The sequence below is a fragment of the Gavia stellata genome, chromosome 5 (assembly GCF_030936135.1).
Source record: "Gavia stellata isolate bGavSte3 chromosome 5, bGavSte3.hap2, whole genome shotgun sequence".
Lineage (NCBI taxonomy): Eukaryota > Metazoa > Chordata > Aves > Gaviiformes > Gaviidae > Gavia > Gavia stellata.
In genome coordinates, this window is record NC_082598.1 from 26,865,742 (window position 1) to 26,886,058 (window position 20,317).

Consider the following 20,317-nt stretch of genomic DNA (forward strand, 5'->3'; position numbering starts at 1 on the left):
TTACACTAAGAAGACTGAAAAGATCTACCGCAGGGGAAAGCGCCACATGCCTCTGGAGCAGATGGCCCGAGCAGGTTGGAGCAACAACTCCACTGAAGGGATGTTTAAAACCAGACCAGACAATCACAAGAGAGACGAGAGATCACCAATCCTGGCTTTCTCAGGTTTCTTCTTCTTGCATACTGCTAAATGTGGGCTCTCACATCTACTCCATGGCCTCAGAGGGGCTAGATACGCTGGGAATCTCTTGGGTTTTCGGTCAACCACCACTGACATAAATGCATTGGATGTATTTTCTGCTTGTGGGAAACTACTCTGTCCCCAGCATGGCAGAAGGGTGCAAGGGGTTTTGGGAAACAGCAAGTGTTACTTCATTTCCTTCAGTACTTCCAACTCTACCCACTGCTGTAGCACCCAAGTTGTTCGGTTATGGGGGTTACCTTACTTGCTTGACCAGGCATGGTGAAAGAAGAACACTTGTCAATCAGCACCACAGTAACTCAAGCAACTCTTGGGAAGGAGACAGAAAAGGTACACTGTCTACAATGCAAAACATTGAACTGTTCTTGACCCTGCCTCAAAAAACAAAGCTCAGTTAATATACTCAGCTTTTATTTCACTTATTTTATTACCCTTCAAACATCCTTGGAGATATATGAACTTACCTAGGGATGGCACATTACTCAAATCTAAAAGGCTGGAGCCCCTGAGAACAACTAGAAAATTTGCCCCCAAATGAGTAAGTCTGGAGATATTTGCACCAGTTGCGATTTCTGCTTTTTTCTACACCAGCAGCATTGCTTTTTGCACCTTCCTTTTCAGCCTCCCAGAAGGAGCTGCAGGGGAGCCTGAGAAACTGGCCTGTTTTATCACGTCCAAAAGACGTCCTGGCACCCATGGCAACTTGACGTTTCATTCCTTAGCTCTCTTCTATTGTATCAATGGATAGTCCATTTTGGAAAGAAACTAGAAACACTTAATGAAACAATTTTATCAGAGTGGAGGTAAATTCAAGATAGCCAATAATCCTGAAAGACAGATGTCTGTAAGTTGCAAGTTGCAAGTTTTTAGAGTCCACGAATACTTACATATACAAGCATCTTAAAACCAGCGATCCAATCCAGTATGACAGGTCCTATGTCCCACTTGGGGCTCTCTGACAATAACCACGGGGATGAGAAACACACACCTCTACCACTTTGATCTTGAAAGGCAATTTTGAGGTTTTACTCGGGCTTTCTGTTTATTTTTAACTCTTTTCTTATAGAGACTGATGTAAGATATCTGGACATCTGCTTTTCTATAACTGTCTGTTTATAATACATTGGTTTGTAGTATGGTGAAGATAGCGTAGAATTTAAAAAAGCCCTTTATTCTGCTTTAGAAAAGTGGTGAGCTCTGAGGGCTTTATTAATTGATATTTTTTAATATATTTTTTTAAATGAGGAAACCCCCCATACTCAGCAGGGAAAAGCTTCCCTTTACTTCTGTAGCGCAAACAAACCACAGCTCAGCTAACACTTGGTTACTTAAATAAGCAAACTCAACACCACCTCAAAACAGCTTAGAAAATCCCCCTTCCTAAGTGCTGAAAGAGCTCCTACACCATACAGTGGCAATACACATGTGGGAAGAAAACTTTAAATACACTATTTAAAAAGAAACAAAACTTACGCTAGCTCTTAGCATCTTTGGTCACCCTTATTTAATTAGACTACTTGGAATTACTCTAATTCAGTTTTCAGTAAACATAGATTTTCTGCCCACAGCTTCTCATTGCCAAACCTGGGGCAAGTACAAAGACAGAAGGAGCCAACAAGCTCAGCATTAAGTTATATAAATACCTCCTATTTATAGTTTCTCCAGAAAACGTTGTCAGTGATGTCACACGAATTATATCAAGTATCCTGAGAAATAATATTAACTCAAACAGCAGTTTTAGCAAACTGAAAACTTTTTCATTTTGCATGTGAAGAGGTGAGTTCATGAAAATTTTCTTCTCTAAACAGCAAAGCTTTGTTACATATCAAAAAGAAGATCATAAGATCCATTATATGTCACACAGTGGGGATTTCTGGTTGCGATTTTAAAAAACCCTACACATTAAAATAAAAATCACTATTCTTATAATCACACACAACTGACATGTAACGAAGCTGTGGATTTAGACCACGGTGGCCTCCAAACAGTATATAATCTCTGCGCTGTAATAATGAAATCACTTAAAATATAAACAATATATGGCAAACTTCTTCAGCCCCCTGTCATCCTCAAGAATCGGATCGCCTCCCCCCATCTTAAAGTCGTACCTTTATATATTGGCTTGGATATAAAAAAGTGACAAAGTCCATTAACTAGAGTAAATGAGATCTCTAGAGTTTTAAAAATAATAGAGATATGTTGTAAATCACAACAGAGCCAGTGCAGAAATCATCATTTCTGTTCCAATAATTAATGAGCCCAGGCTTCCAAAATATGAAATGCCATGGTTTCAGCTTCTGAGTTACTGTATGGAACTGCTGCACAAAGAAAACAAAACACAGACATTAAATGACCCAAGGTTTGGGAGGACTTTTGTTTAAATAAAGGAGTATCTTCAAGTGACTGGGGGCAGAGGGGGGGACACTCACAAAGATTTGAATTAGAAAAGTAAAATTTTTCGCTGAACCTAAAAATCATTCCTCAGAAAAGTTTGTTGTGTGTAGGCAGCTATCAGTAGTTTAGCATCTCCAGACAATCATGTACTTCTCACAACATGTACCCATTGATTAGTGAAGAGCAATTATTTCTAAACTACCAAATGGTGCAATTAGCATATTTTTAGGACCCTGTCTATAGCATTCACTGGTGCCTTTCCTAAAGCAGCAGTAAAGCCGCTAGGAGCGAGCGAGCGTTCCTAAGCAGACAAGGAGCTGCGTGCAAGCCCAGCACTTGTGTTTCAATGCAATCTACTTCCTCACCGAAAGCACCGCTAAATTGCCTCTCTCCTTCCAGCTGCCAGTTCAGAGGAGTTAAGCAACACATTTCTGGAACAGTGGCTGCAAGCAGCCTTTACTTGCATACCTGTTTCGTCCGGTGAGCTCGGCGAGGCGCTGTCCTGGGACAGTGTAGTCCAGCTGGAGTCCTCATCGCTTGGGGCCAGGTTTTGAATCCTATGGAGGGCACAATCTGTTTTGGCCCCAGTTTTTGGGTGGTCTTTCTTAGTCTCAGGGCTTGATGACACTGTGGCAACTTGGCCATCCTCTGGGCTTGACAGCGTGTTTTGTTTCCGAGGCAGGACTTCCCCATTGACAATAACAGTAGAAGCCTGGCTATTGCTTTGTGCAGATTTATCTTCCATCACAACAAAACTCTGCTCTAGCTCTCTAGCAGATGTCTCTAGATCAGCATAGTAATTCAGGAAGCTCTTGGTCCTTCTTGGCTGTGAGGGTAGTATTTCACAGCCAGAGGAATCCTGTGGGATCGGCTCTTTGCCTTCAAACTTCTCAGAAGTTACGTTTATGCCCACAGTGGTACTGAGGTTTTTGTTGGGATCCTGCTGTCCCTGCTCGGCGGCTTTCCTGAGCTGGTTTTCTCCATTCTTCACCAGCTTTATATTGGCAGAGCTGTTCCCCAGAAGGGGTTGCGCTGCTGGATCGGAAAGACCCATGGCTGTCTGAATGTTAGTCAGCGCATATTTTTTCCTGCATTTCGGAGGAGTGCTGTTCTTGGTCTCTGTGTGCCTAATTTCTGCATTCAGAAGTTCGTTATGAGAGGAGCGCAGGTTAAGGGTGTTCGGCGGGGTGGCAGGGTTGTTGCGGTTTACAACGTCTGTTGTGCTGCTGCTTGCCATAAACACTGCCAACGCGTCCACACCAGAATCAACTAGAAAAGCAAAAGAAACAGTCGTGAAACACATTCATTATATACACTATTTTGCCAGGGCTTCTGGCAATGGGATGTAGCACTTTACATAATAGTTTGATATTGGGAAAATTACCACAACCTAAGTGGGTAAGAGAATAGACAAAAGCTTAGCTTATTAAATAAGGAAAAACAGAGGCAGAAAAATATAGATAGATCATCAGGACCACGAGGCTGAGAAAAAGCAGAAAGCTTGACCCTATACAAGGCAGTGTTTTAAGGCAGTTTCTTCATGTCTGATTCTATTGCAGGCAGGCTTGCGGGCAGGAGAGGTGCCCTTGGCAAATGCCTGGGAGTCCAGAAGTTGTCCTTACTATCATTTTATTTTAGTTTTTCGCCTCCACGTCCAACGAGGAGGAGGGAAAGAACTCCTTGAGCGCTCATCACTAGGAAGCACAAAATTTGAGAAATTTCTGAGCAGACCACAGGCAGATGCTGCTCCTTTTTCATCTAGGGTAGAACTCAAGTACTGTCAATTTTAAGCCTGACTGGCTAGTCAGCTGTTGCCTCTTAACACCTGCATTTTCTCTGCTCTTTGTCTGTCTTTTTTTTTTTTGGAAGGGGGAAGTAGAGGGTCAGAAGGCAGGCAATACAAAAAGTAGAGTATTTCACAATACTGTATTTAATTTCGGGGGGGGGGGGGGGGGGGCAGGAATCTCTTGACAAAATATCCTGCTCTAATTCAATCAACTTTAAAGAAGGGCTGCTCCAGAAATGAAGGTGGCTCATTGTTTCTACAGCTCACAAAGTTCAAACTTCAGGATAAAACATACATCCTAGGGCAGCATACACATATGCCACAGTTAAATAAAATCATTCTTTTGTCTACTTCTAGACAAGTTTCTGATTTTTATTAGCCAGGGGCACAGCTCACATCTGAAATATATTAAGTTTGTTGAGGGAACAGATTTTTAGACTATGAAAAAAACAATCGAAAGTATATTTTTTAAAAACTATCATTTGTTCCTGTACTGACTATTTTTTAGCTCCCACTAATCTGCACAAATACTCCATGAACACCTCAATTTATACTGTAGTAGTCACTGTTGTTTGACACCTAGGAACCAAATTAGAGGGCAATTAATAAATCACTCCCACCTGCCGCAGCATAAAACAGCCTTTCTGTTGTTTGTAATTCTCAGATATCACTGACTGCTTATATTGCACATAAAAACGTATCTGGGGCTTATCCAGGAATGAAAAGCTATAATTTGAGATAGCCAATGACAGATCGTTCCAGCTGAGTTGTGCTCCATCCTTGTATATTTGATATATGACAGAACGGACTGCTGTACAGATTTACAAAAGATTTAATATATGGATTTTAAAAGAACATATACATAAACACAGAGTGAAAAGGAGCACTTCACAATGTTACCTAAACACATTCACAGTTGCTAGCATTCCCTTCTCTTTGATGTGCTGTCAAAGCTGCACACTTCCAACCATCACTCCAGTTAATTTAAAATCAAGCAGATCAGGTATAACTCTTGGTTCTAAACTTCTAAAACTTGTTCAAAACAGAATTTAAACTGAATTTTACAAATATTCATGCCTGCCATTTCCTCAAGCACCAGTCAGTCTAGATCAACTGCAAATTCTTCAGAAAACAGATCACCCCATGGACACTGTGCAAAAGCCATCAACTTAGGTAACAATTAACAAACATCCTATAGACAATTTCAGCTTTAGCCACGAAAGACTTCTAAAACACAATCATCATATAATTTAAAGGAACTTTGTAAATGTACTTCTCAAACACATCAATAAATGTTGCTTTCTGCATCTTGCCTAAAAACAACCAAGTCTAATGCAAGCAAGGTCCCATCTGATCCAACATAACATTACCAAAGCACATGTTTTAATCTAAAAACACAAATGGCCTGTCTTTATGGACTGGCTGCTTTATATTTTTTTCTGAATCAGTTAAAACTCTGACAATGTGGAAGTCACATAAAAAATAAATTAATAGGGCAGGATAATTTTGACCCACTGCTTCACCTTTAGAACTTAGGGAATTGCACAGTATCTACGGACTTCACTAGCTTGTATTTTACTTTATGCTTCAGCAAATTAAAACAAGCATTTATTTTTTTTGTCAATAAATACAACTGCCACAATCTGGAACAAGACTGAAATGTATTCTTGTTCTTTGTTACGAGTGAGCTGCTTCATGCAGTGTTTGCCACTTTTTCTACCACTGAACGAACTTCTTAAAAAATAATCTTCCTAGATAAAGCTTAAGTATCTGCCTGCCAGATTATCTTTAGCCAGTCTCCTGCCGTTAGCATTTCACTTATCAAAAATATTGTAAAAATAAGCACATAGAAACACTGAAACAAAATGTATTATGTTTTGCTAATCTGCTTGATAAAGCTCCCCTATGGATTTATGATGAACATTGGCACATTGATCAATGACTGAGCCAAAGCCTCCAGAAGTCTTTACAACCCAAGCAGTATTTGTAAACTGGGTGCTAAGCTGGGTTAGTGTATGATCATGAGCAGAAAAATGTCAAAATTAACCTTTCACTAGACACCACCTCCCCTCCTGACCCCCTTTCAAACGATCTGTTGATCAAATCAATGAACACGCAAACAGTACCACGAGGCACACGCAGAGAAGAGCAAGCTGTCCTCTCTCAACGGGCAGGCACCTGCTCGCTGGCCGTCACCCTGCACCCCCAGCCAGGCTCTAGGATACGCGCAGCCGGCATCCCTCCACTCTCAGAAACAGATATAAAGGGAAGCAACAAAAGAGGCAAAAAGAGAATAAGAAATACAGATGGGAAGGGGCAGGTCTTACATCCCAAGGGCAGAAGTTGCTACCAGACCAGGACTAACTAAAGTGCTGGAAAACATATGAATGCAAGGAAATGCTTAAATGCACTGAAAAAAGCCTAGATTGCATAGTAGAATGGCATAAGGAAGAAGAGCGATAGCCTGTCCCTCCTCCTTCATACAGGACATGGTGATGCTCGAAACACGTCCATTTTCCCAGAGGAAGCACATCCCAACTTTCTAATTAAAAACTTCAAGGAAATGCAACTTCTTCCTGCGCCTGTAATTTCAAGACCAACATTCCACTCGCTGACTTTCCGTATCTTTTTTCTCTCCTACCAACTCTGCCTCCCTCGCCGCAGGGGTACCTAACACACACTGGTGCTGCACCCCTCGCTAGCTAACCAACATCCCACACCCAGGGTCCTGCATCCAGGAACCCCACCGCAGGCAGACCCCGTCCCCCCTGCTCAGGCAACTCCTTGTGCTGCCTGGCCACCGGCAAGGACAATGCTAATGGCACAGGGCACCCTTTTTTCAACTCCTCTGCCTTCTGCTGAAAAGCAAACACAAACGGACAAGCAGACCAGAAATCACTGAGTTGATGCCTGTATCTCTGCTAAAGCATGTGAACAGTGGTAAGTTATAAGCAAGTAAAAATAGCGTATTATAAAATAATTGGACTCTGGTGAAAAACTAAGAATAATTAGGATGTTATCATTACATTAAAATGTTCGTGCTTGAAGACAACACTTAAGTAGGTAGAAGGTCTGTCATAGCAATTCATTAACGATTTTAGCTTGCTTACTCTTTAAAACAGATCACAGTCTTAACTGCATACTTACAACATTTAGAAACATACCTACAGATACAGATTAATATACTTTCGCCACTATAATGTGTTTAACACAAAGTAGTCCCAATTTTCTAAGCATCATAATACAAACAACGCTGTTACTTGAATGGCTTTTATTGATGTTTTTCAATCTTGTCATAAACCTTACAGAGCTAGAAGGAGGAGTGCCACTGCAAACAGAAAACTGATTTGACTTTACATCTAGTAAGACTTTTTTGCATTGTACTGTCTATATGAATAGTTTTTAAAAAGCTGAATAGAGAGTTTATTCAAAAAGGCACTGTTGAAAAGAAAGTGCTTGCTCTTTTTCATGTATAAGTGCAAAATGAAAGCGAAATATGGGCCTGGGAAGAAGAAGGAAAAGAAGAGGGAAGTTTCACATATTTGCATAGCAGAATCTTTTAAAGGGCATCTGACCTGGAAGTACTTCTGACATGGCTCACGGGGCGTCAGCAATGCATCAGGAAATAGATTATAATTTGAAATCTGAAAAGAGGGATCATTTAAGAATTAAAACCAAAGGAAAACATAAAATAAAAATACCACATTTCAGAAGCTCCTGAGAGACATTAAGCTTTCTAAACAAATCCCGGAACGTAACAGTGAGGATCTTTTGAGCTTTCAATAATATTTGACAGTTATTAAAGTACAGGAGAGGCTAGTCTACAGCAATGAGAACAAGTAATTGAAAATGACATTTTTCTTAATGTATGCTTTACTAGGAGCACAAGTTCAACAATATTCTCCAGTTTTAATCAACATACTGTAGCAAAAACATCATGATATTAGAAAATTTGGGGGTTTCCCCAATTACCCAGCTACAGTTTACTCAGGAAACTACAGCAGCATTGGTGAAGATAAACACAGCAGTAAGGCATGTTCACATGAGAATTTGCAGAATGAGATCCAGCACATGAAACTAAGAAGCATAGCCTGCAGGGTTGATCCTACAGGAGGGAATCATAAAAAGCAAGCTAGGCAGCAAGATTCTGTACAGGACCCGTTCCTGACCATCAACTTATAAGTAAACCATTTTGCCTTAAAGTCTCTAGTTTGGATGTGAATGACACGTACAGTGGGAGCCAAGACATTTCTATGCACTTACGACTGTTTCTGCCATTGTGGCTAGGAAACATAGGAAAGAAATAATACAAACCTTTTTATAAAGCAGATTTCCTTTCTGCAAGGGTATCTGTTGAGTATAAAACATTTAATGACAAACTCATGCCATGGGGCTACGGCCTCAGGTCCTATACGCTTCAGCTCTAGTTAAAGCCTAAGCAGGTGAAGAGAACGCCTCTGTTATACAATGATTGCAACTCAACACTAGCTAACTCCCTCCGCTTCGAAGGGTGAATTCCAATGTTAAAACATTAATTCTTAATTAAGTATCCTAACACAGTCTTCTCACATCTGCATTCATTCTTTAACTAGGACCAGCTAAATGGCAATAGTTAAACAGATCTCAGCCAAAAGCAACCTAATAAAGTCTAGATTTACATTAATGTAGCTGAAATCAGAATCGAGACTAGAAGCTTTCTTTGTGTCAAGTGTCATTGTGCTCCTTCTTGCCTACAGAATCACAGAATCACAGAATCAGTACAGTTGGAAAAGACCTGTAAGATCATCGAGTCCAACCTGAAAAAAAAAAAAAAAACCACCACCAAAAAAACCCACAAAAAAAAAAAACCACAAAACCCACGCCACACAACAACAACAACAAGCCACAACCCACCCAACACCACACAGCACCATGTCCATCAAGCTACATCCCACAATGCCACATCCACACGCTCCTTGAATACCTCCAGGGAGGGTGACTCTACCACCTCCCTGGGCAGCCTATTCCAATGTTTCACCACTCTCTCAGTAAAGAGCTTTTTCCTAATGTCTAGCCTGAACCTCCCTGGCGCAACTTGAGGCCATTTCCTCTAGTCCTGTCACTAGTCACTTGGGAGAAGAGACCAGCACCCACCTCTCTGCAACCCCCTTTCAGGTAGTTGTAGAGAGCGATAAGGTCTCCCCTCCGCCTCCTCTTCTCCAGACTGAACAACCCCAGCTCCCTCAGCCGCTCCTCATAAGACTTGTGTTCCAGACCCCTCACCAGCTTCGTCGCCCTTCTCTGGACACGCTCCAGCACCTCAATGTCCTTCTTGGAGTGAGGGGCCCAAAACTGAACACAGTATTCGAGGTGCGGCCTCACCAGAGCCGAGTACAGAGGCACGATCACCTCCCTGTTCCTGCTGGCCACACCATTTCTGATACAAGCCAGGATGCCGTTGGCCTTCTTGGCCACCTGGGCACACTGCTGGCTCATATTCAGCCGGCTGTCGATCAACACCCCCAGGTCCTTTTCTGCAGGGGAACTTTCTAGCCACTCATCCCCAAGCCTGTAGCGTTGCCTGGGGTTGTTGTGGCCGAAGTGTAGAACCCGTATCTACGCAAATTCCAGGGGACGCTGAACACTTTCAGAAGGGAAAAGGAAGGCAAACACACGAATGAAGTGCTGTGGTAAATCAGAGCAACCAATGCTGTTCCTCCAGCCAGTGGTTTTCTTCTCGCTGCTCCCTCCAGCAATGACATCTCTGCCGGACTGAGCTTGGAAGCTGGAGAGAGAAAGCTCAGCAAAGCCAGGAAAGCAAATTCCAGTGGTACATAGAGCAGTTTTGGGAATGCAAGAGCAGGAAAGGAGCAGGGCTGCAAGCAGCTTGCACATGTGCTCTCAAACCAATCTGCAGACTCCTCCACACAAACCTCAGAGTTGCTGAGGATGGGAAGGCCCTCTCGAGATCGTCTACCCCAACCCCCCTGCCCAAGCAGGGAATCACTGCTGCCCCTACGCTCCACCCTGGCTCTGTCCTCACATCACAGCAAAATCACCACTTTGACCCGCTTTCAAAATGCAGTTTCTCCCATTTCCAGCTATTTCTGCTTCACCTAGTCCTACCGAAATGACCATCCGGTAACCAGCTTTCTGTCCTGGCTCCTCCTTCACCAAGAGGCACCCTGCCAGCCCCTGCTGCCACAATAATTACGTTTTTCCTTTTAGAGCTAATCATGCTGCCAACTGACTGCAACAGCCTAGCAGCAGTGCTGTCTCTGTTCTAGTGATGCTCTTATTAATGGAAATCCATAATGCTGATCTGTCTTTAAATAATGTTATTAAGGAAAAAAACAACTTCAGATCCTGCAATGGAGTTCTGGCACTCAAGTATGCCTTCCCATTTGCCATTTTTCCCTCCCCCTTCCTACACAGCCAGTCAAATTCCTCATCCAGCAAAAATTCAGAGACAAGATGCCTCTCAGAATCAGATTCTAACAGCTACAAAGGAAAAATAAAAATAATAATGAAAAAAAGAAACAGGCTAAATCCATTGCTCCTTTACTTAGAATTAAGATAGATACATCTAAATAATCAGTGTATATTTGACTATCTGACTGAAACGCTATGTTGCAGATGACCTGGGTCATCTTATGCTACTAGAGTATTCTTAAATCAAGTGATCACTTGGAGAAATAAAGATCAATTCTTTCACTTACATAAGGCATAACCATGACATGCAATCACTACTAATCCTGCATTTAGTAAGAGGAAAACCAAGATGGCATACTAAGTCTTTTCCACATTCAATTTTCCTCCCTTTAATTAGATTTTTTTCCCCGTGTGCAGAATGGAACAGTCTTGCAGTAAAAACAGTGCTGTCAAGGCAAGAAGATGGAGTGTGTTTTATCTATTGGCTACTTGCAAGCACAGATAGTAAGACCTTGTATCATCAGATCTGTACATTCACAGCAACGTTTGCTAAGTAAACCTCCGTAATTTTTTCTGATCCTGTTGTGTAAATTAAACTCCTGAGCCATAATGTTTTGGGTTTTTTTAATCTATGTATAAATTACTCAATCTCTACAATAAGCGATCACATCTCATACTTACGTGTTGATTAAAAACAACTCTACTTTAAATGCACATGCTAATACAGGGCACAAGCATAGACTTCATTCTCTGTTACACAGACACACAAACTCAGAAATTGTTACTTAAATTTCTGCAACTGAGATGACTAATAAAGCAAGAAGGACTTGGTCTTCCACATACTGCAACTTCAGTTTCAAGTGCCATCAAAAATAACTCTTACCAAGTCTGAAGGTAAACAATATGTAATCAAACCTGATCAGAACTAGCAAAACCAAAGCATGATGCCGTACGAAAGAGAAAGCTAGTATAAGCTCTCTCAGGAGAAAAAAAGGTAACCAAAATGCTTTGTAGGACAGGCAGCCTACCCATATGCTCAATGGAGAAAGAAAGGAATCAATGGCCATGGATTTGGCACATAAAATGACTTAAACTGATTAGACTGAGTTCAGCCTCACATAAATTTAACTTAGATCATTTGACAGCTCCTAAATCAGGAAGTAGAACCATTCAAAAGATGATCGATTCCCAAACAGGGTTAAAGAAACCCGCGGGGTCCAGCACCAGCTTTCGAGCTGTTCATAGTGGCACTAGCCCAATACCAAGCTCTTTGATCAGGAGACACAGGCAGCAAAAGCAGGAAAGATACTAAGCATAGGTCACAGCGTTATTAACAGCAAGAGCAAAAATGCTAACTGAGCCCCTGTCACAGGCAATGGATGAGTTAAGTTCCAGCACAGCATCTGTGCTGGACAGAAAAAGAATTTTAAATAGATGATTATCACTAACTACCTCCCACACATCTTGTCTGTGGCCCTGCTATTTGCAGCTTGCAAACACTTGACTGTTCCCACAAAGCCTAGAAACAACACTGCATACTCCTGAGTACAATTCGCTTCCCAGAGAACAACTAACTGCATGCACATCAATACAGACATTTCAGCTTCTCTTTTTGAACTAATACATTTTAACAATCAAACTTCTGATGGCCTAGCATCATGATTTCACCTGCTACATCTCCATCTGCCCTCTGAATTACATATAACTTTATGGCTAGTTACATATTAAGCTCTTATTGAAGTTAACCATAAATGTTTTTACACTCAAATTACCCAGACTGGTAGCAATAGCTTTGAGCCACCTATTAGCACTGCCTCATAGCTGAGATCTTAAAATGCATTTGAAAGAGCATGGTACACCAAAATTGTTTTCTTGTTACTATAAGGTTGTACTTGTGTCAAATTGAGCTCTACAGATGAAAAACTGAAAATTAAATAAATGGGAAATAATCTTTCAGTAGACTCTTTACAACTCTATATGAAAAGCAATAAAAAATAAAAATATGTGTATATCAAAAGTCTGAATATAAAGAACAAAAACTTCTAATTTTATTAATTAGTGTTTGCAAATAATTTCAAATTGCTAACAGTAAGTTGAGACCTGTGAGCAAAAATAAAAAAGTCTAAGTCTTAGTAACAGAACAGAGCATTAAGACTGATTGCTAGGTTTTGCAAAATGAGACTATCAGGACTCTCAAGGAAAGGAAATTAAGATTTTGCACATTGACAAGATTGCTTCTGTTCCACATACATTAAAAACATGGTGTATCTCACCTAGGTAAGGCTATTATATGTGCAGTTTTAATGACATCTGTTAAAACTGTCTTAAAGTTGGACTCACGTGCCCTACCCACATATCCCTTGCTCCCAGTAATGGAACAGGATGTATTTCAGAGCACAGGATGCATCAAACCAGAAAAGGTCTCCACATTTCTAGTCTGTTTTTCCATTAAATGCTGAACTAAAATGAGGCTCACTACAGAGAGCGCTACATCTCAGCAAGGCTGAAAGTTGCCAGCAAAGCTACACACTGTCTTCAACCAAACTTTAATGGGACAAATCAGAAATACTTCAAAACATACAAACAGTTTATAAACAAACTGTTGTAGTACGGCTTAAGCTGACAGAACGCTCAGAGGACTAAAATCGCCATACCCTACAGTAACTCTCCCATTGTAATTATAGTACTAGAATACAGGATTAACTTCAATCTTGGCCTGCTGTAGCAAGTAGAGCTCCTTGAGAATGCTGTTGTATTAACACTGAGAAACTTCTACCCATAATGCTCATATATAAAACAAAACAGCATGCTCATAAATAAAATCAAAGTATTGTATTTGCTTTATGGTCCCCATGAACTAAACAGATCAATCCATAATAAAGTGGAAAGAGAACATAACAAAAAAGCAACTGCACTTACTGGCATTTATATTACACTGGAGTGTGGATAAAAGTGGGCTGAGTTTCAACAAGAAGCAAACTTGGCTGTAGAAGACATTGAACAAGTGGGAAAGAACAAGCTAGTAGTATTACTGGCCTGAATTTCAACAAGGAGCCTCGAGTTCTTAATGTGCTAGCCAAAATCCTCTACTCCTTTTTCTTATCTACAAACTCACAGATCTTCACAAGGCACTTTAAAGGAACTGGGGTTCCTGTGAAAGAAGATAAACACGTGATGCAAATCCGATACCGTGGTGGTTCTCCATGAACATGCACAACCCTAAGGGGAGTTACCAGGAAACCTGCAGCTTCAGAGCACTTTACTGCTGGTTTCATCACAAAGAAGAAATGGATCCGTCAGGGTCCTGGGGTAGGGGTACTATTTAACTATGCTAAGAAATAAAACCAGAAGAGATGATACACATTCAGAGTAATACACAGTTTTTAAAGAAAGCTTTTAATCTGCAGGGTCCAAGTCAGATCCTATCTGTGGAAACCAGCACGTGTTTCGGGGCTTCACCAGGAGCACCGAAGAGGCTTCGATAAAGTAGTTCTACAAGTCTCCACATAGCTTCCTAGGAAAGGTAGAAACTTAAACAAGAGAGGCTTTAACGGGGAGAGCAACGTATGTGTCATTGGGTGCTTTTATAAATTTTACTCCATAAATCATCTGTATTCCTGCCTTTTCCTCAGCTGAGCAACAATTACGTGGAGCTTTTCAGCAACTTTACAAAAAACTGTTCCCCCTGACCACGACCTGAGCAGTGCTAAAGTTTGAGTCTCTTTTGCACCAAGATATCTTTCTCTGGAAAGAAAAGGTCAGGAGATACAGGGCAGGATTTTGCAGATGTAGAATTTTACTGGGATGCTTCTGCCAAGAGTTGCACAGTGGATACACTCCTCCTTAGGGGTCAGGGTGCCTCTTTGCATGAGTTTTCTGTTACTCTAGAAGTGGCTCCAAGCCAAGCCCACAGAGCCACTCCACAGTACGTTTTCACACTAACTCATCTTGGGCTAACGATAGCAATGTAATTATTGGCACTGCCTGCAAGACTGAAAGTTTGGGGTTTTTTCAGGGGTTTGCTGTTATTTATAATGTCACCATTCTAGCATTTGTTTCCTTATTTCACTGCAACGAAGCTAAGACTTTCCAGCAGTTTCACTAAGCAACAGCCCCCTTACAAGACCAGCAGCGGGGGACTGCCCCAGTTCAAAGAAGGTCACAGCTGGGCACTCCTTGGGAAGCTGAAAAGACACCGGCAGAGCAGGAATTTGAGTGTTCCTGGAAGGAAATCAAACCCCAAGTTTATAAAATCAATGCTGCTCTCTCTGCCCTCAAGTATATTGAATTATTTATAAGAGCGGCTTTAGCATGGGAGATGATCAAGAAGAACCAAGACTCAAACCTCTCCCCCTCCACAGTCCAGGGTAGTGCCTTCCCACAAGGGGTATTTCCTTTCATCCTCATCCTTGATTTATGAATATTTCATCAAAATGGTATTTCCTGAAAAAGGTTTGCTTGGAACAAAAGAGGGGAAGGGGCGGGGGGGGGAAAAAAAAAAAAAAAAAAAAATAATCACTCTCCATCAGAAGTTTCTGAAATAAAACTCCAGTCAGCTCTAATAATTATATTGGCAGACTTCTATCAATAAATCATTCTATATGGACCCTCGACTGAACCGTTTTTAAATAAGAGATGCCTAATAGTTCAAAAGGAAATAAAAATCCACCTCGGCCTGACACAAATCAAGAGGGGGACTTAAGGGTGGGAGATGTGGTGCTGTCTTCTGCGGTCCCTTTCTCTCGGTGAATGCTGACGTGCGACTGCAGGACTGCACCTCCGCCCTGGCACACTCCAAAGGTCAACGAGTGCTGAAAACTACCACCCGCAAACTCCTTCATTTCCTCACTTCCGATGTCTTCTGAAAAAGAAGAGGGCTTTTTTTTTTAAAAGCACTCTCACAAAACTGTGCATTTTATTATTGTTTAAACCCTTCCTGAGCGTTTAATGCCAGCAGAATAGCACTGGAACCAATTTCATTTTCTCCTAAACACTTTGCTCAGATTTCAGTATCATGCAAAACACTACAACTAAAGAAGATAAATTAATTATTATGCTGGGGACAGGCTATGCATGGACAACCAATTCAAAATTTTTTCCGGACGTACAAAACCTGTCAGTAATCAAGGGAGCTCACTGCTCTTTAATTACACTTTTAAAAAATCTGAACTAGCACGCACCTGTTAAATTCATGGCTTTCAATTTTACATTTTAAACACCTTGATGTTTCTTCTAGCTTCAGCACCTGTGTTTCAAATATACTTCCTAGCACTGGTCTTCAAATAAGCTGTTTTCTATTTAAATTGTTATGTGTTTCCTCAAATATAAAACCTTTTGCTATTCTCCTAAGACTGCACAGTATGATCTTTATTAAATTTATGAAATCATTGAACAAAACAGTCATAAATGGATGAAATACTATCTCACCACCAAAGAAGCAATACAACTGCCATACTCCACACAGACCTATTCTTCCCCTCACAGACTTTATTTAGGTATATACGTATGTGCAGACAGAAGATAAAAGTCAGGGACTAAGGCTTAAGGCTGCACCAAGTTCTTAATGGTACAACACTGAGATTGCAACAACTGTGAATGTGAAATACAATAGCTGAGATGGTGCAATTACTCATTATTTATGCAAAGAAAACAAAAGCAAAATGATGTATTTTACCAGCACTTTCACTGAGATCTAATCTGCTATCAGAGATTTTGTTATGATCCACATTTCCCAAAGACTGGGCAATTTCAATGCCGTTATTGTTGGATGCTGAAAGCACTTATTACACTAGTCACCGGGAAGTTGCACAAATCGTACAGTAACAAAACCAAAAACTAAAGCAAGTTTCCTGGCTTAGAAACCCTGACAGGTTAAGGAAAGGGAAAACTTGGCTAAACAAAAGCATAAAGCAATCATGAAGTAGGTATTTTGATATCTCTGTCCAGATATGGCCGGAGGGAGCTCTGGCGCCAATTGATTCTGCCCTGGCAGATGATGGGAACCCCAGCATTTCCCCAAGCAAACAATTTCAGTTCTTCACTGGCAGCAACTGCTCAACTAGACAACAGGAAAAACATCATACGCTCTTCTGGTAAGAATTTAATGCCCATTACTTGTTCTCTCTAAGTAGGAATGGGAAAGACTTGATTGCCTACCTCTACACTAGATCATTTTAAAGCCTAGGCTTGAAGCTCCAGAGCATGAGACATGGATACCATGCCCTGCGGTACGCTAAGAGGCCAGGTTTGAAAGCTGATGTCTAGATGTAATGTAAAGTGATTCAAACACACAGAATCGTTAAGGTTGGAAAAGACCTGCAAGATGATCAAGTCCAACCATCAACCCAATGCCACCATGACCACTAAACCATGTCCCGCAATGCCACGTCCACACGTTCCTTGAACACCTCCAGTGAGGGTGACTCCACCACCTCCCTGGGCAGCCTATTCCAATGCTTCACGATTCTCTCAGGAAAGACATTTTTCCTAATATCCAGCCTAAACCTCCCCTGGCACAACTTGAGGCCATTTCCTCTAGTCCTATCACTAGTCACTTGGGAGAAGAGACCAACACCCACCTCTCTGCAACCCCCTTTCAGGTAGTTGTAGAGACTGGTAAGGTCTCCCATCAGCCTCCTCTTCTCCAGACTGAACAACCCCAGCTCCCTCAGCCGCTCCTCATAAGACTTGTGCTCCAGACCCCTCACCAGCTTCGTCGCCCTTCTCTGGACACGCTCCAGCACCTCAATGTCCTTCTTAGAGTGAGGGGCCTAAAACCAAACACAGTATTCAAGGTGCGGCCTCACCAGTGCTGAGTACAGGGGCACGATCACCTCCCTGCTCCTGCTGGCCACACTGTTTCTGATACAAGCCAGGATGCCGTTGGCCTTCTTGGCCACCTGGGCACACTGCTGGCTCATATTCAGCCAGCTGTCAACCAACACCCCCAAGTGCTTTTCTGCTGGGCAGCTTTCCAGCCACTCTTCCCCCAGCCTGTAGCGTTGCATGGGGCTGTTGTGACCCAAGTGCAGGACCCGGCACTTGGCCATGTTGAACTTCATACAATTGGCCTTGGCCCATCCATCCAGCCTGTCCAGATCCCTCTGCAGAGCCTTCCTACCCTACAGATTAGTCCAATTCTGTACTCCGGCACTTGACCACCAGACACCTGTCAAACCTGTAACAACCATTTATTTCCCCCATTTCAGTATAGACAATTTCCCAACATTAATACCCAAGACAAACTCTTTGGAAAAGTAGTATCTAAACTGGCTCTAATGCACCCTTTTAACACACATCTTTATGACACCTATGACTAGTCTGGAGCAGAGAGTAAACATGCTTTACTACTTCGAAGGATTTAGCTTTGGGGTTAGGGAAAATCCCACAAAGTCAAGTTCTGAATACAGGACAGTTCCTCATATCGGATGGCAAAGCCACCCTAGGAAGTCCCTGTCCTGCCACAGCTGTAAGCTCTCACTGCAGTTTACTACTCCATCAGCCAACACAAGTATGTGTAGAGCTGGATGCCTGAAGTGATCGAGGCTTTTAAAGAAGTCTTTAAAGGAACAGAAAGAATGGTACAGAAGTGAGAACTTCTTAAGCTGGCTTTGATGCCAAGAAAAGCCATGTGGGATCATGTTGTTCTGCTACAGCAGAACGAAGAGTGAATACAAAAGCTGACCTCCCACAGCTTCACCTCAGCAGCCCGAGGGATCAACAGAAAGTGCACAAGGACGAGCAGCAGCCTTCTGCAATTGGGATGCTATCCCACACAGCTCTCCAGGGAAGGTCACGTCAGCTCATTTCACACAGCCTGCACTGTGGAACCACTGCCGTGTGGTGGCTGCCATCTGCACTAGCATGAGAAGTGTCTGCTTACGCGATGGAAGGTGCAGGTGGTAAATTTTAGGAGTTGCCTTTGCGCTCTTACAGAAGACAACCTTCAGTAAGAGATAATGTAATATAATCCAATAGGATACAATTCAGAGGAAGAAACAATGCAAATAGTATTGAACACAAGCATATAAATAATTGGAACTGGAGACATTAGTTGCAATTGTAAGCAGTTAAAGCTATAGTGCACAGTGACATTTTAGGATAAGCCCAAGTAGTTTGGTAATTTGAAGGTATCTGGTACAAAAAACTTGGGATAGGAGTGAAGAGGAATAGCAGCTAAACTTTTGAACCCTCTAATAAATTAAGTTGGAGACCTTGAACACAAAACACAGCACAAAAAACCAGCAAGCTGCAGTAGACTTGGTCAAGTCCCACCACAAGCCACTTTTTAAAGTTCTAGAAGACACCTTTGCAGTTTAAACATAAATCAGTATACTTAGCATTTAGGTACACACACAGGAGAGCTGGCTTTGATTTGAGTATGTCAGCATCCTTTATAAATACTACTTCAGAATTTATGAACTTAGCAGCCTTCAAGAATAGTAAAGCAACAAGTATATTAGACCAATTGAATACATACATGAGCTGCTTGGCCGATAGTGAGCCCCCGGGTACCGCCTGCCCATACTGCCAGTCAGCACATTACCGCACGCTGTCAGCTGCTTTCAAAGTACAGATCGAAACGCTTAACTGAGGGAGAAGAAAAAAAAAATTAGTACAACAGTGGTATCTTTTTCATTAAAATGCTAATGACACCTACAAATTTCAGGATAACTACATCTATAAATTATTCATAGTCGTGTTGTCAGAAAAGATTAACTGTTGTGCTATACATGCAGCACAAATTTATTATTAGTGGTTGGCCTCCATTAATAAGCTCACATAAATTTTGAGGCACAAAGAAGTCTCAGGTCATACAGTAGTTTCTTTTGGCCCATGATACAGACAGAACAACAAACACTGCAAGAAAGAGTTTGCTTTTGGCTTTAAATACAGTTAGCCAGTAGGTGAGATGTAATAACAATGTCATCTTAAATTTTGTGAAGCAATCATTAAGCAACAAGTTTATGAACAGTTTGCTATAGAAGCAAAACTTACCATGCTGCATAACATTGGTTGCTTTGAATCTGTCCCTAAAAACCAAAAGTGTCTTTAAAGGAATGCAGGCTATTTACTAGTGTATCAGTTTTCTTGAAGTATCAAAAACCCAAGCAAACAAGAAATGCATGGCACATCTTACAGTCAGTTTGGAATAACAAATCACAAATCCAAAATCTTCATTGAAATGCTACTGAATCTGCCAAATAACTAGCATAAAACCTTTTAGTCTAAAACCAAGTCCTGTTGTTTCTTTCTTCGGTGTAAGATTTTGTACTAAAACACAGCTTTCAGCTGATTTTCACCTTTACCTTTTTCTTAGTCCATCTGAATAGCCTTCATGTTCCCAGATGTCTTCCAATAGACATTGCGTGTCAACCACGCAATTTATAAAGATGCATTTCCTTTTATTTCATTCTCTCCCTTGCTGGAAGGGCCAAAAAAGCAACAAATTCTGCTGAGTGTTTTTCCTAACCCATTAAGGATTTTTACTGTCTCCAGCTGCGGCTACAAGCACAAGCTTGTTCT

At 41.5% G+C, this 20,317-nt stretch overlaps 1 protein-coding gene across 9 annotated transcripts in view; it reads right to left on the minus strand.

The window, feature by feature from the left end:
* The window catches only part of APBB2 (amyloid beta precursor protein binding family B member 2), a 118,306-nt gene extending 98,936 nt beyond the window's left edge, over positions 1 to 19,370 (minus strand). For 7 of the 9 annotated variants that reach the window (XM_059818183.1, XM_059818180.1, XM_059818174.1 and 4 more), the window contains exons 1-2: positions 7,957 to 7,991; positions 3,064 to 3,864 (exon numbers count right to left, since the gene is read on the minus strand). In XM_059818183.1, coding sequence (XP_059674166.1) covers positions 3,064 to 3,864; positions 7,957 to 7,975 — 820 coding nt within the window. In that variant the 5' untranslated portion in view covers positions 7,976 to 7,991. Of the gene's footprint in view, positions 1 to 3,063; positions 3,865 to 7,956; positions 7,992 to 19,271 lie in introns of those variants that run through there. The other 2 variants (XM_059818175.1, XM_059818177.1) reach the window with 1 other exon arrangement.
* Positions 19,371 to 20,317: the final 947 nt, after the last annotated feature.